General features: G+C 60.8%; 1 protein-coding gene across 2 annotated transcripts; it reads right to left on the reverse strand.

The window, feature by feature from the left end:
• Positions 1 to 2,762: 2,762 nt before the first annotated feature.
• Positions 2,763 to 10,462, reverse strand: PERM1 (PPARGC1 and ESRR induced regulator, muscle 1). 2 transcript variants are annotated; one of them, XM_082295704.1, is made up of 4 exons: positions 10,309 to 10,462; positions 7,257 to 9,704; positions 6,081 to 6,191; positions 2,763 to 4,324 (listed from the first exon to the last, which is right to left on the reverse strand). In XM_082295704.1, exons 2-4 carry the CDS (start codon positions 9,700 to 9,702, stop codon positions 4,245 to 4,247), a joined length of 2,637 nt encoding a protein of 878 aa, XP_082151830.1. In that variant the 5' UTR covers positions 9,703 to 9,704; positions 10,309 to 10,462; the 3' UTR covers positions 2,763 to 4,244. The 2 variants fall into 2 exon arrangements, with proteins under 2 accessions (XP_082151830.1, XP_082151829.1); XM_082295703.1 differs by having other exon boundaries at positions 6,081 to 6,197.
• Positions 10,463 to 12,752: the final 2,290 nt, after the last annotated feature.

The raw sequence follows: 12,752 nt of genomic DNA on the forward strand, positions 1-12,752 counted from the left end.
GAACACTTTGATGGGGGTCACCAACATCCCTGAATTGAGCTGCAACAGCAATTCCTGCAATGATCAAAGGGGAAGGTCCCTTTCCTGTTGATATTAAAGTTCCCTCGTGGATTTCTAGGAGGTTGGACAATTCCAGTGCACATCCCCTGGGATAATTTCCCTCTCTTTGCCATCGTCTGCTCTGATGGAGGTGGATTTTTGCCCATCACTGTTGCCCTGGGGACTCTGGGGCCCTGTGTCCCAAGGATTTCCAGACTCCTGCAAACCCCTAATCCTTGACCAAAGCCTCCCCAGGGTTTGTCAGACAGCGGGACCTGGGTTTGGTTTTCCCTATTTGGATGCTGATCCAGGTGGGTTTGTGGCTGTGAAATCTCCTCTCCTGCTTTTCCTCCAACACCTTCCTCAGCAGGCTCAGGATTTAAAAACTGGTTTATTTAGAGCAGCACCAGATCTGCCCAGGTTAAACTAAAGTGGAAATTGGTACCTGCAAACCCACAAAAATCTCTTAAACCCTGACCACCGAGCCCGTCCTTCACCCTGGCTGCAGCAGGGATGTTGGATTTCTCTCTCCTCTCTGATTTTCAAGCCACGATTCCCAACTCTTTTTTTCCCTCAAAGAATAAACAGCGAAATTTAAAAAAAAACACAACTCAATAGAAAGTGGAGCTTTTAACCTGCTCCTTTGGCTTTGGGAGCTGGGAGAAATTCTCTGCCAGAGAACAACGGGTGTAGCAGAAATCAGCCTGTTCCTGTATCTTTATTCCCTTCCCGAAGGCATTTGAGGTTCGGGAATTCCTCGGGGAGAGGTTTGTGCGTCCCTTCCTGCTCGGAACCACAGCCAGAGTTCGGGAAGGACCCATCCCTCCCTTCCCGAGCGCCGGGGATGTGCGGGATCCGCCCCGGGTTGTGCCCAGCAACTCCCTGAGCGCCCTGTGGGTGGTGGGAGAATCCACCAAAACCTGCGGAGCTCTCCCGGCTCCACGGACGGGAGCGACCGGAGCAGAGCGGGGTCAGCGCTCCCTCTGCTCTGCCGGGGCCGGCACCGCATCGAACCCCCCCCCCCTAAGGGCAGGGAACAGCCAGGAATGGCCACAGAAATCCCCGTGGGAAGCTCCGCTCTGGTTTCACCCCCGAGAGATGGAGCAAGATGAAGTCAGAGCGAAGGAGCCGCTGCGGCCAAACCCATTCCCGGGAAAAGGGGGAGCGGCATCCCTGCTCCCACCCGGCGCGTCCGGCGGGGTGATGATGCCTTTTCCTGGTCTTAAAATCAAGAGTCAGACACGGTTAGAAGGGGAAAAGGGATTTTACCTTGGTATTTATTTTTAAGGATCCTTAGGTGCACACGTCCAGGTCATGTGCATCGAGATGCACCCCACCCAGTCTGTCTCTGTCTGTGTCTCTGTGTCTCCCAACATTGGGTATAACATTCTAGGTGTTACTAATTAGCAGATCTATCAAAGATTCCCCAGTGAGAGGCTCGAGTGAGCCCCCCTCCCCAAGGAACCTTCCCCTGGATGGTTCTATCTTGGTTTACAGGATGTGTTCTGGAGAGGACCTTGGGCTCTGGGGCACACTGATCCCTGGCTAGGAAGCTTCTAAAATGTTGAGTCTCTGAGCTTGACAAACAAGTCCAAGAATGGAGGCAAAAAGCACTGAGAATACAGAAGTTGTAAAAAGGTATAACAGGGGTATAAAAGAAAACGCAAAAAATCTTCATGGCATCAGTGAGACCTGGGCTCAGCTCCTCGGGGCGCACCTGCCTGACTTTTTCATGTGCCTGGCACTGGGGAGGTGTCAGATGAGGGAGCGACGTGCGGGGCACAGCGAGCGAGGCCTGGCAGCGCTCCCAGCGCGCCCGTGGCACCGGGAGCAGCCTCGGGGCACGGAGGATGCACGGAAAGGTCTCTGCGATTTGGGGGCGTCCTGGCTGCCCACGGGAGGTCAAAACCCCTCTGTCCTGGCAGCTTTTGTCAGGGAGAAATCTTTGGATGTACTGAATTTGCGAGGTTTAATCCCGAATTTTGGCCACGGACAGGAAATCCCGGGCAGGCTGGCCTTGCTGAGGCAGAGGAGAGAGCTGGAAAGGTCAGGGAATAAACCAAGCATTAACATCTCAGGCTGCCCTCCTGCCCGGCTGAGCGTGGCAGAGGCTCCCAGACCTCCTGACACCGGCGGGACCTTTCAGCAACTCCTCAGCTCCCCGGGACAGCCCCCCAGGAAATCCCGGAGGAGTGAAATTCCCACTTCCCCCAGCTGCTCCCCGTCTCCCCCCCAGGCTGCTGTTCCCACCCAGCACGGAGAGCAGGGCAGAGTTTCACGGGTGAGCTGCAGACAGAGCACACGGAGTGTTTCAGGGTTTTTTTTTTTTGAGGATGCAGTGCCAGGAGCTCCTGGATGCAGCATCCTGAGGGATCTGGGAGCGGAGAGGGAATGGAGGTCGTGCTGCTGGGCACTGCCTCGGGCTCACTGCTGTGCTCAGAGGCGCTGCCTGGGGACGAGCCAAGGGCTCCTGAGCCAGGAGGGATCTCTGGAGCGGGTTGCTGGTGACATGTGACAGCCAGGCCGTGTCTCAGGGGGGCAGGAACGGGGACTGAGCCAAGGACAGGGACACAGCCCCATCCCCCTGCCTGCTGTGTCCCCAGGGCTCCAGAGCCATCAGCTCCTGCAGTTCTGGATCCACACACACACACAGAGGGCACTGACTTATCCTCCTTTAAAACCCCTTTAAGGGCTCCCCACAGACACAGGGACGGACACAGAAGTAGTAAATGAGACAGAGCTTTATTAGAAGCTTCCAGCACATTCCATCTGTTGCCCTCCTCACAGAACGGCTCTCAGTGGGCACACAGCTGCTCTGGCCCACACAGAGCCTGGCCACATCCATCTCCCAGTCCCACATCTCACTGCCCTCTCCTATCAGCAGTAATCCACGGCCTCCAGCCCACCCCTACACACAAATTGAAGTTTCACGGCACTCTCAGCACAAGGAAGGAAACCTCCCCTCTCCTCTTTCGGGACAAACGCCAGCACAGCGTTCCTGCAGAGCTCACAGGCAGCTCCACACTGCAGCTCCGGGCTGATTGCTGCCCTCAGAGCCTCTGTGGGTCTGGTCCCTGAGTGCTCAATCCCACACTGGTGCTGTTACCAGACTGGTGAGGGAAGGAAAATCCTCCTGGATAATGTCCTGGAGGGGTGAGGGAGGCACTGGGGAGAGGGGGGAGACTGAAGCATTTCCTTCTCATTTTTGCCCCCACTTTCCATTCCAAGGCCCCTGGAGCCCTTCCCCAGCCCCACAGGTTCCACACTCCCCCCACCCCACATCTCCCCCAGCCAGACTCTGCCTCTCTAGGACGGGAGGCACACGAGGAAATAAATCAAATATCCAGACCCTTTCCCTGCTGATTGGCACAGCCAAACCTATCCATGCACTCCTCCCTCCTCTCCAACATCCTCCTGTCCTCTTCCCTGAGACTTCCCTGAGCTCAGCCCTTTCCCTGCTGCCCTTCCCACCCTGTGCATCCCCCGCAGGACCCTCCCTGGCTGCCCTTTCCCCCCGTTCTGGCTGTGTGACCCTGCCCGTCCTCCCCCGTGGGATGGGGACGTGTCCCTGCAGCAGGTGTCCCGCAGGGACAGACCCGTCCGTGCCTCTGGATTCCAGGGCTGCGGTGGCCACGTGCGACAGAAACCTTATCCCAGAGCTGCTGCACCGAGCTGCGACTTCTTGGAGTGAAATCCAAGAGGATGAGCCCTCCTGGAGTGTTCAAACCGGTCATGGGAGCGCTGGGCTCTGCCAAGGGAGCGGCCCCTCCATCCCCTGGAGCTGCCGCCCAGCCCGGGCCTAGCCAAGCTCTTCCCAAAGCCCTCCTTTCCTCCTTCACGGATATCCCAGCTTTTGTCGGGATGAAGCACTCCCCTGCTTTCTCTCGCTGCCACCTCAGCTCCTTCCTGTGCCACCAGGCGACTCCAGCAGGGAGGAGGGACCAGCAGTGCCCTGGAGCAGACCCTGGGCATTCCCGGGAATGGCACGAGGAGCGTGCAAGGGAAGGGCAGAGCCACCCCTGTCCTGTCCTGTCCTACCGTCAGTTCCTGTCACCGGGAAGGTCCTGCTCCCTGTGCCATCCTGTCCCGCCACGGATGGGGCTGCAGAAGTCTTGGTGCTGGCTCCAGGCTTCTCCCAGTGTCCAGAACAAAGTCCCAGCCTCTGCCTGCGCCGGCCTCGGGCAGCGGCTCCGGCGTGGCCGGGGTTAAGTCCGGGGGTGCCCTTCCCTGACCTGCCGTCGGAAGTAGCGGATGGCTGAGAGGGTGCCGAAAGTTGCCAGGAACACTGGAAAAGAGCCCAACACATTCCCACTGTGACTCCAGGTGCTTCTCCCAGACCTCAGGATCTTTCCCCGGGCGTGGGGATCCCAAACTGCTGGGCCCCCCCTGCTCTGTGGGACACAGCAGGGTCACTCCTCGCCCTTTCCCAGCCCCCTCCTGCCTTTGCTTTTCATTCCCACCACGTGGAATTTGTTCCCAGTGCGTTCCCAGCTGCCCACAGCCTGACTGGCCACATCCAGTCCCGGAGTTTGGGCACATGGAGACCCCACCATTCCATAAAACATGGCTGTTTTTAGGGGAAATGCTCAAAAGGCTCCACTGGTGATGCGCAGTGTCGGACACACAGATCCAGATGGGAATTTCATGGATTGGGTGGAGCCACAGGTTTGGGTGGAGATTTGATCTTGGATGAGGAAGACATGCTAGAAAAATCTCACCAGGGCTTCAGGGCAGCACCTTCATTTCCTGCTTCTTTTTAAACCAGGAGGATGCCAAGGAAAATCCCATTTTGTGGACCTCCTGTGGATTTTCTGGTCCCAGCCAAAAGCAGAAAATATCCAAAACCCCGGATCAAAAAATGTAGGGACAGAAGAAATAACTGATGGGGATTATAGACAAAGCAAGCTCTGCCATGTGCTTGCACTCAGTGTCTTTGATTTGGTTTGTAAGAGACGTTAAATTCCCTTGATTCCCAAGCAAAGCTGGCAATCCAAGCTGTGCCTTCAGACTTCCCACCTTATATTCAGACTGGATTCTGAATTATGTGTTAGAGGGACATAAAGAGAGAAATTAACCTTTCAGAGGCCCAAATGCCCAGAGAGAATGGCTGCTCCGGGGTGTGGAACTGCTGCCTCCCTCCTCCTCCTCCCCAGGTTATTCCATCCCGGGGCACCAGGAGCGTATCCCGCCTTCCACACCTTTCCCGGGGCCACGTCCTCCATCCCAAACTCAGTCGCCCAGGAGGAGCAGGCCAAGAGCTGCTTGTGATGATGGCACTGAGCAGCCTTAGCTCAGGAGCTATTCCCAGCCCGGGTGTCAGCTTCCTGGTGACCTTAGCAGGGAACATTCCTCGCCTGGAAAAGCAGCAGGAAGCCTTGATCCCGGCATTTCTTCCCATGGAAGGGCTCTCCAGGGCTGGACCTGCTGCATCCAGGGCAGGAATTGGGAATGCTGCTTGCCCTGAGCCGTTCCCTGCTCATCCAGCGATCCCCACTCCGGGGGGATTCAGTGAATTTGTGTTTCCCCAGCTTCTTCTCTTCCCAGCAGCTTCCAGGTGCTGTGGTTGGAGAGGAGGGGATCCCACAGATCTCTGAGCAGTTGCAGGACTCAGAGCAGCAGGAAGATTCCTCAGCCGAGCTGTGTTTGGGGGGGGAAGATTAAGCCTTCCAAGCACATCAGAAAAGCAGGGAATTTTGTTCCAGCTGGGATGAGGGAATCTAAACCTGCTCACTGCAGGTCCTGACAGCACCGATCCCAAGGAAATCCTGACAAACTGGTCCCTGTCAGGGGCTGGATGGAGCAGGACCAAGGCCATGGATACAGCTCAGCTCCAGCCAGCAGCCACTTTGTAGGGAAAGCACAAAGGAAGCGAGCAGGAGCCGGGAGCGGAGGAGACAGAAAGCATGGAAAGCACTTGGGAAAAGCAGGAAAACGCTGCACTTCCCCACAGGCAGCTGCAGGTATAAATATCCCAGCTTTTCTCCCTGCCAAGTGCCCCCCAGAGCCCTTCCCACCCCTCTCCAGGCGGGCACTGTACGTACTGGTCTTCCAGGCATCCGGAGCCTGCAGGTCAGATGTCTTCACGGCCCAGGACGCGAAGGCGCAGAACACGAGGCACATGTCCTTGTGGCTCAGCACCCGGGGGTCCTCTGCTGCTCCTGCCACGAGAGGAGCACGAGCTCTGGGGGCTTTGTGCCACCTCCTCTGCCTCCCCTCCCCACCCTCTGGGACAGCAAATCCCTGGTGCTCCCAGGGAATCGTCCCTGAAGGTGTTTTTGCACCAGAGGTGCAGTCAGAGGGGTCTGGTCAGGGCTCGGGCGCAGTCCCGAAGGACCGTGGCTCATCTGTCACCCTTCTCAGTCTCACACTTTGTTAAAAACCCCAGGGAAATGTTTGTTAAAGCCACCCCAGGCTGCCTCACCACCTCCCTGAGGATCTCCCCAGCTCTCTCTGGAGGCTGGAATTGGGTCTGGGGAGCAGATTTAGGACAGAGCAATTCCTGGGGCCTCGGGCAAGCTCCCCTTGCTGTCACCGGGGTCCCGAGGCGCAGCCAGCTCTGGGACAGCATCCGAGAGTGCTCAGCATCCCTCCGTGCATCCCACCCCACCCCACTCCTGCTCCCTGCCTCCTCCAGGGACGAGGACATCCCTGAGGGCCCGGCGTTCCCTGCCCCGCTGCTGTTCCAGCCTGGAACAACTTGCAGGCCTATGTCAAGATCAGGTTCTTCTTGCTCCTACTCATTTGATCAGGCTTTCAATTAAAACCGGCTTGTTAATCAGCTGTGACCACCCCAGAGGGGTTTTTCTCCGTGCAAACAGACTGGAAGCTCGATTTTGAGGCTCCCTTCGGGATGGCTCCCTCGTTGTTTGGGTTTAATATTAACTCTGAGGCTCTGAGCATCATTTAAGCTCAAAGATAAATCCCTGCCTGTCCTCATGGGCCAAACTTCTCCCTTTATTCCCATTTCTCTCACCTGCCTCCAGGAACAGGCAGTGTCCAGGTGACCTCTGAGGCCTCTGGAGTGGGTTTTACAATCCCAAATTTTATCTGCTCATGCCTGCAGTGCTGGGGGACCTGGCCAGCAGCACCCGCTTGGCACGGGGACAGAGGGAGGGAGCATCCCAAGGGAGAGCCAGAGGGGGCAGAGGGAGCATCCCAAGGGCCAGCCAGGGTGACACAGCCTGGGACACGTCCCTGCAGGGGACAATGGGGTTTACCTCTCAGGGCCAGGGCCGTGCCTGCATCTCCCGGCCACACCTGGGCTCCTCCCAGCGGGACCAGGGCGAGCTTCTCTCCGGATCCTCTGGGCACCAGGGCCTGGGATGCTGGGGCTTGGCCTCCTCCCAGCTGGATTTGCCTTTGCAGCAGGGACTTCAGAGCCCCCACAGCTTTCTTCACCTCGGAGGCCGGAGCCATTGAGAGAATCCCTCTCCAGCCCATCCTGCTCTGGGCTCTCTCTGGGAAGCAATGTCCATACACGTCAGGGATTGGGATAAACACGGTGTCCTTGCCTGCAGCCGGGCTGGGATCCTCCTTTTGCAGCCCAGCGTGGTCCAAGCTGCTGAACTTCTTCCTTTTCCTGTCTTTAGCTTTGCCTTTTTTCCTGCTTCCTTCTGGTTCGTTGAAAAAGTGCTCGTACAGCTCGGGCCAGCAGAATTCCCTTTGCAAGGGGGATTTCCACCCCTCCACGGAGCTCCCCAGCTCGTCCTCCTCCTCCTGGGAATCACAGAACAAGTAATCGTACATCTCGGGCCAGGTCACATCCAGAGAGCTGGGCCTGGCAGAGGCCCCATCGGCAAAGCACAGGGGGCTCATCTCCCTGGGGGTCTCAGCTGCAGCTTCCCAAGGGATCCCAGCCGCAGGAATCGGGGGGATCCCAGCTGTGGGCTCGCACGGGATCTCAACGGCCGGAATCCTGGGGATCTCAGCTGCGGGGATCCTGGGGATGTCGACTGCAGGACTCCCGGGGGTCGCAGCTGCAGGCTCCCAAGGGATCCCCACTGGAGGAATCCTGGGGATCCCAGCTGCAGCTTCCCAAGGGATTGCTACAGGTTTCCTGGGAATCACAGCTGCAGGCTTCCAAGGGATCCCAGCTGCAGGAAGTGCAGGGATCTCTGAGGGCTTCCTTGGAATCTCAGCTGCAGACTTCCTGGGGGTCTCAGCAGCAGGAACTCCAGGAATCTCTGAGGGCTTCCTGGAGACCTCAGCTGCAGGAATTGCAGGGATCTCAACAGCAGGAGTTCCAGGGATCTCTGCAGGTTTTCTGGAGATCTCAGCAGCAGGAATTCCAGGGATCTCTGCAGGTTTTCTGGAGATCTCAACAGCAGGAACTCCAGGGATCTCAGCTGCAGGCTCCCCCCCAGCCCCCTCAGCAGCATTCCCTCCAAACGCTGCTGCGCTCCCAGGCTGGAGAGGCTTCCCTGGCATCTCCTGGCACGCCTGTCCTGGAACAGCCGCGGCTCCGTCGCCAGGGACCACTGGGACACTGTCACGTACGCCCGAGCCACCGGCCTGCGCTGCCTTTGGGTGCTTGATGGCCTTTGTCTTCCCTGGGGACTGCGCCCCCGGCTCCTTCCCCCTCTGCTTCGGGGCAGCAGTCCCGGGATCGCCGCCATCCACGCCAGGGCCGGGCACTGACCGCTTGCTGTCCGCAGCCTCCTCGCTGCCCAGCCTCACCAGCGCTCCCTTGGCCGCCTTCTCCTTCCCTCTGCCCTTCCGAGGGGACATCGGCGAGCCCGGGGGTGCCTTCCCGGCCCCCGCCCCGCCCGGTGCAGGGTCCCTGTCCCCCTCGGTGGCGCTGGCTCCGCGCTGCCTGCGGCTCTTCTTCGGCTGCGCCGGCACCTTGGGCCTCACCACGCTGGGGGATCCGCCCGGCGAGCTCGGCTCCGTGCCCGCCCGCTCCTCCTCCTGCGCCACCCTGGGCACCGTCCCCGGCGACGGGCTCGGGGGGTCCCCGGCGGGTCCCCGCACTCCGGGCTCCGACGGGGCAGCGCTGGCAGAGCCCTTCCCGGCCGATCCCTCCGGGGAGGCAGAGGCTGCTGGAGCCTCCGGCTGTGCCACCACCGCCGCCGGTGCCACCAGGGCGCTGCCACGGGCTCGTCCCCCTCCTGCATCCCCTCCCTGCTCGGGGGGCCCGGGGGGCTCCATGGCCTGGCCGCCTCCGGCCGCTCCTTTTTCCGCCGCCGCGTCCTGCCCGGGGCTGCCCTGGGCTGTGCCACCGGCCGGAGTGGCCGCGGGTGGCCGTGGCGGCTGCCTCCTTTGGGCGCTGGGCATGGCAGCGGGTGACCGGCACCTGGGCTCGTCGCTGTCACACAGGATCCTCCCGACAGAGCCCGGCTCCGCTTCGTCCTCGCTGCCCGACAGCAGCTCCGGCAGGGAGAGGTGGCCACGCTCCGGCCAGCGCGGGGCGGTGTCACCGGCCACCCCACGTGGGGCAGGGCTACCCGTGCCAGCCGCTGGCTCGCTGCCCGGCCTGGCCGCGGTCAGCCCGGCGCTGCTGCGGGGACAGTCCCGTCCCGAGGCGTCCCCTTGCTCAATGTCACTGAGGCACTGCTCCTCGGCCGTGGCCAGCGAGGCCGGCGCCAGGCTGCACTCCTCGGAGGCCTGGAAGAACTCAGCCCATTCCCGGTCGTTCAGCTGGATGCTGTACTCGAAGTTATCCATGCCTGCAGCAGGGGAGCAGGGATAGGTCAGGGACGAGCGGGTGGCACCGGTGTGGGCAGACAGAGGCGAGGTGCGTGCCCCCAGCCCTTCCTGCCAGTTCCTCCCTTCATCCTCCCCCATCCTCGCTCGTGTCCAGCTGAAACACAGCTGGAAATTCCAGCTCCTGGCAGCCTCAGCAGGATGGGGATGGCTGTGCTGCACCACAGCCCTGCCAGCAGTGAGAGGGGACAGTGCCACCCCCCTTCGGTCCCCGCTGCCTCTGCTCCCCAGCACGGCAGCCGCGGGGCTTTGGGATTCTCCCCACAGCTGCACAGGGGGCTTGGTGCTCTCTCCAGAGTTAGAGCAGGTTTGGGGTTCTCTCCACAGCAGCGCCACACCTCACACACCCCCCCCCCCCTTTCCTACTCCTTTTGCCACTTTAAAAGCTGGGATTGATGTTCCCGAGCATTCCTGCCACGGCCTCCCGAAGCTCAGCGCAAACAGGACATTCCAGCAAAGCCACGGCAGCAGCCCCGTCCTTCCCGCGGGCCTGGGGAGGGAGGAGCAGCACAGCCCCGGCGGGATCCGGCAGCAGGAGAAGCAGGGAGCTGACAAAGCCCATCCTACCTGTCCCCCAGCCCCAGGCGGGGATGGAGCCATTCGAGGAGCCACGCAGGAAAACCCTCCCGGCACAACATGATGCCGAACCCTCGGCGGGGGCAGGGAGCCCGGCTGCAGCTCAGATCCATTCAAGGGCTAAAAATAGACCCCCCCCCTCCCTCCCCGGTGTCACTTGAGATCCCGGTGCCGCGGCCCGGAGAGGGCAGGCCCATATATAGAACTGGTGGGGGACATGCCAGGGTGCCAGCCAATGCGTGACTGTGCCACAGCCACGTCCGGGGGCACTGGGACCACTGCTGGTGCCCACTGCTCCTTTCTGGGGCTGCTCCATGGGGTGGCCAGCAGGGAAGGGGGACAGGCCACGGAGCTTCCAGCCTTTGGCACAGCTGGGTGGCAATGACTGTTCTTTTTCCCACAGAGCCACTTTGCCTTAGTCACCCTCTCCAGGATGACACAAAATCACCTCAGGGGCAGGGTTCACCTATTTCGGGCACTCCCAGGGCATTTATTGCCGGCTGCAGGGTGACATCAGGAGATCAGAGCCAGCATCATGGTCTTGTGACAAACCTCGCAGGGTGTGTGGCACACGTCCTGCGCCACCCAGGGCCACCTGGGCCACGTGCTGTGGGGAGCCTCGGGCTGCAGGCTCAGGGGCAGCCTGGCACGGGCCACTGACACGGTGGCCAAGGGTGGCCTGGCAGGTCACAAAGCGAGGCAGAAATAGCCCTCAGCTCCCATGAGCCCCGGAGCCTTCCTCCCACCTTCCTGCCCCCGCACGCCCTCCCCGTCCCAGGGCCAGAAATAGCTGCCCTGAAGGAGCAGGGAGAGTGACCCCAGCACTGCCCCAGGCCCTGCTGCCCCCCAGCACCACCCCGAGGCTCCAGCCACCCCCTCGGCCACCAGGACACCCCAGCTGGACATGGCCACGGCCAGGGGTGGGGATGCCATGGGAGCTGAGAGGGACCCGTGGGCTCTGCATCCCCCTTGGGGGGGTCCCACAAGCTCTGCACCTCGCAGGGCCAGGTGCTGGCCAAGCCCCCTTGCCCACCCCAGGGAGCCGGGGGCAGCGCCTGGCTCTGTCCCCACAGGCAGGGGACAGCGGGGCCCGTGTCCCGCCCGGCCATCCCGCGGGATGGAAGCTCCCCGTCGTGGCTGCTGTCCCGCACTGCACGGCGAGCAGAGAGCCAGGACAGCCCAGCCCAGCAGCAGCTGGAGGAAATAATGCCCAGGCCACGCTTCCCGCGCCCAGCCCGGAAAACATGGAAGGAAAGAGGCGCTGCCTCCCCATCCTATCTCGATCTGGCTACGCCCTGCTCCCCCCGCACGCCTCGCAGACGCACAAGGGAAACCAGCTGGCTTCCTTTCCTGGGCTGCAGCCGACTTCCTTCCCTCCGAGCCGGGGTTTAGCCAGAGGAACCTTCCAGCTCCGCCTGCAGGGACCACGAAAGGGGCAGAGGCAGCAGACGGGGCCGGGGGCCGCGTTATGGGTGCCGCTCTGGAGCCCGGCTGCTCGGCCACAGGAACTGTGCCACACGGCCCAGCCGGGGACACCAAGGAGTCTGCGAGCAGGAGACAGCCCAGGATTTCTCTGCCTGGCCAGGGAGAAGCCCACACGGCGCCCGTGGGGAAATGACGCCTCAGCCGCCACTTCCCGTCCTTTTGGGGGGGGTCAGAAAAGCCCAGCGTGGCCTTCAAGGGCACGTCCCGCTGTCCCTGAGCCCCACAGGTGGCAGAGGGGCATCGTGCCACCTTGCTGAGGACCTTTAGTGGCAGTGGACAGCCCATGGCCCGTTTCCTTCTTGGCTCTCGTGCCTCTCCGGGATTCCTGGCTCCAGGTCTCCGGTGCCAGCTGCTGGGATGCTGCTGGGCTGCTCCAGCCCCATCCTGTGGATGGCACCCAGCACCTCCAGGATGGACGCTGTGGGACTGAGGACGTGATATAAATAACCAATGTCACCTGTAATGAGAGAAGGGCCCGAAATAAAGCAGCAGATGTAGCCCCCCTGTGCCTGGCGTGGGAGAAACTGCTGGGATCAAGGGTATGGAAAAGGCAGGAAAACTGGGAGCGCCATGGAGGGCACTTCCTTTGGGGTAGAGCCCCCTTCTGTGGCTCCAGGCTCAGCTTTCACTGCTGCCAGTGTAAAGGGTCCTCAATTTCTGGGAAAGGAGCTCTCAGGGCGAAGTGGAATAATTCCCTTCCGACCCAGGAAACTCCATTTGGGAAAATCCTACCTTCATGCAGCTTTTCAAACAGCGCTGGAGCATCGCGAGCGTGGGGGTTTGGCTGAGCTCCCCGGGAGACAGGGCAGACAATGCAGAGAAATGTGGGTTTGATTAGGAAGATCCTCCCTGCCCTGATCTACACCCATCTCATGCTGTGCGCCAGGGCGGGAAGGGAGAGATTGTAGGGAAAACAGTGGAAAAAAATAAAGGAGAATGGAAAAAGAAAT

Source organism: Coloeus monedula (genome assembly GCF_965178545.1).
Source record: "Coloeus monedula genome assembly, chromosome: 22".
Lineage (NCBI taxonomy): Eukaryota > Metazoa > Chordata > Aves > Passeriformes > Corvidae > Coloeus > Coloeus monedula.

Coding starts and splice junctions, on each gene's coding strand:
- PERM1 (XM_082295703.1), bottom strand. CDS start 9,702: ATGGATAACTTCGAGTACAGCATCCAGCTGAACGACCGGGAATGGGCT. Junction 6,198..7,256: donor CACGGCCCTGGCCCTGAGAG/GTAAACCCCATT, acceptor CTCTCGTGGCAG/GAGCAGCAGAGGACCCCCGG. Junction 4,325..6,080: donor TCCGGATGCCTGGAAGACCA/GTACGTACAGTG, acceptor GCTCTTTTCCAG/TGTTCCTGGCAACTTTCGGC.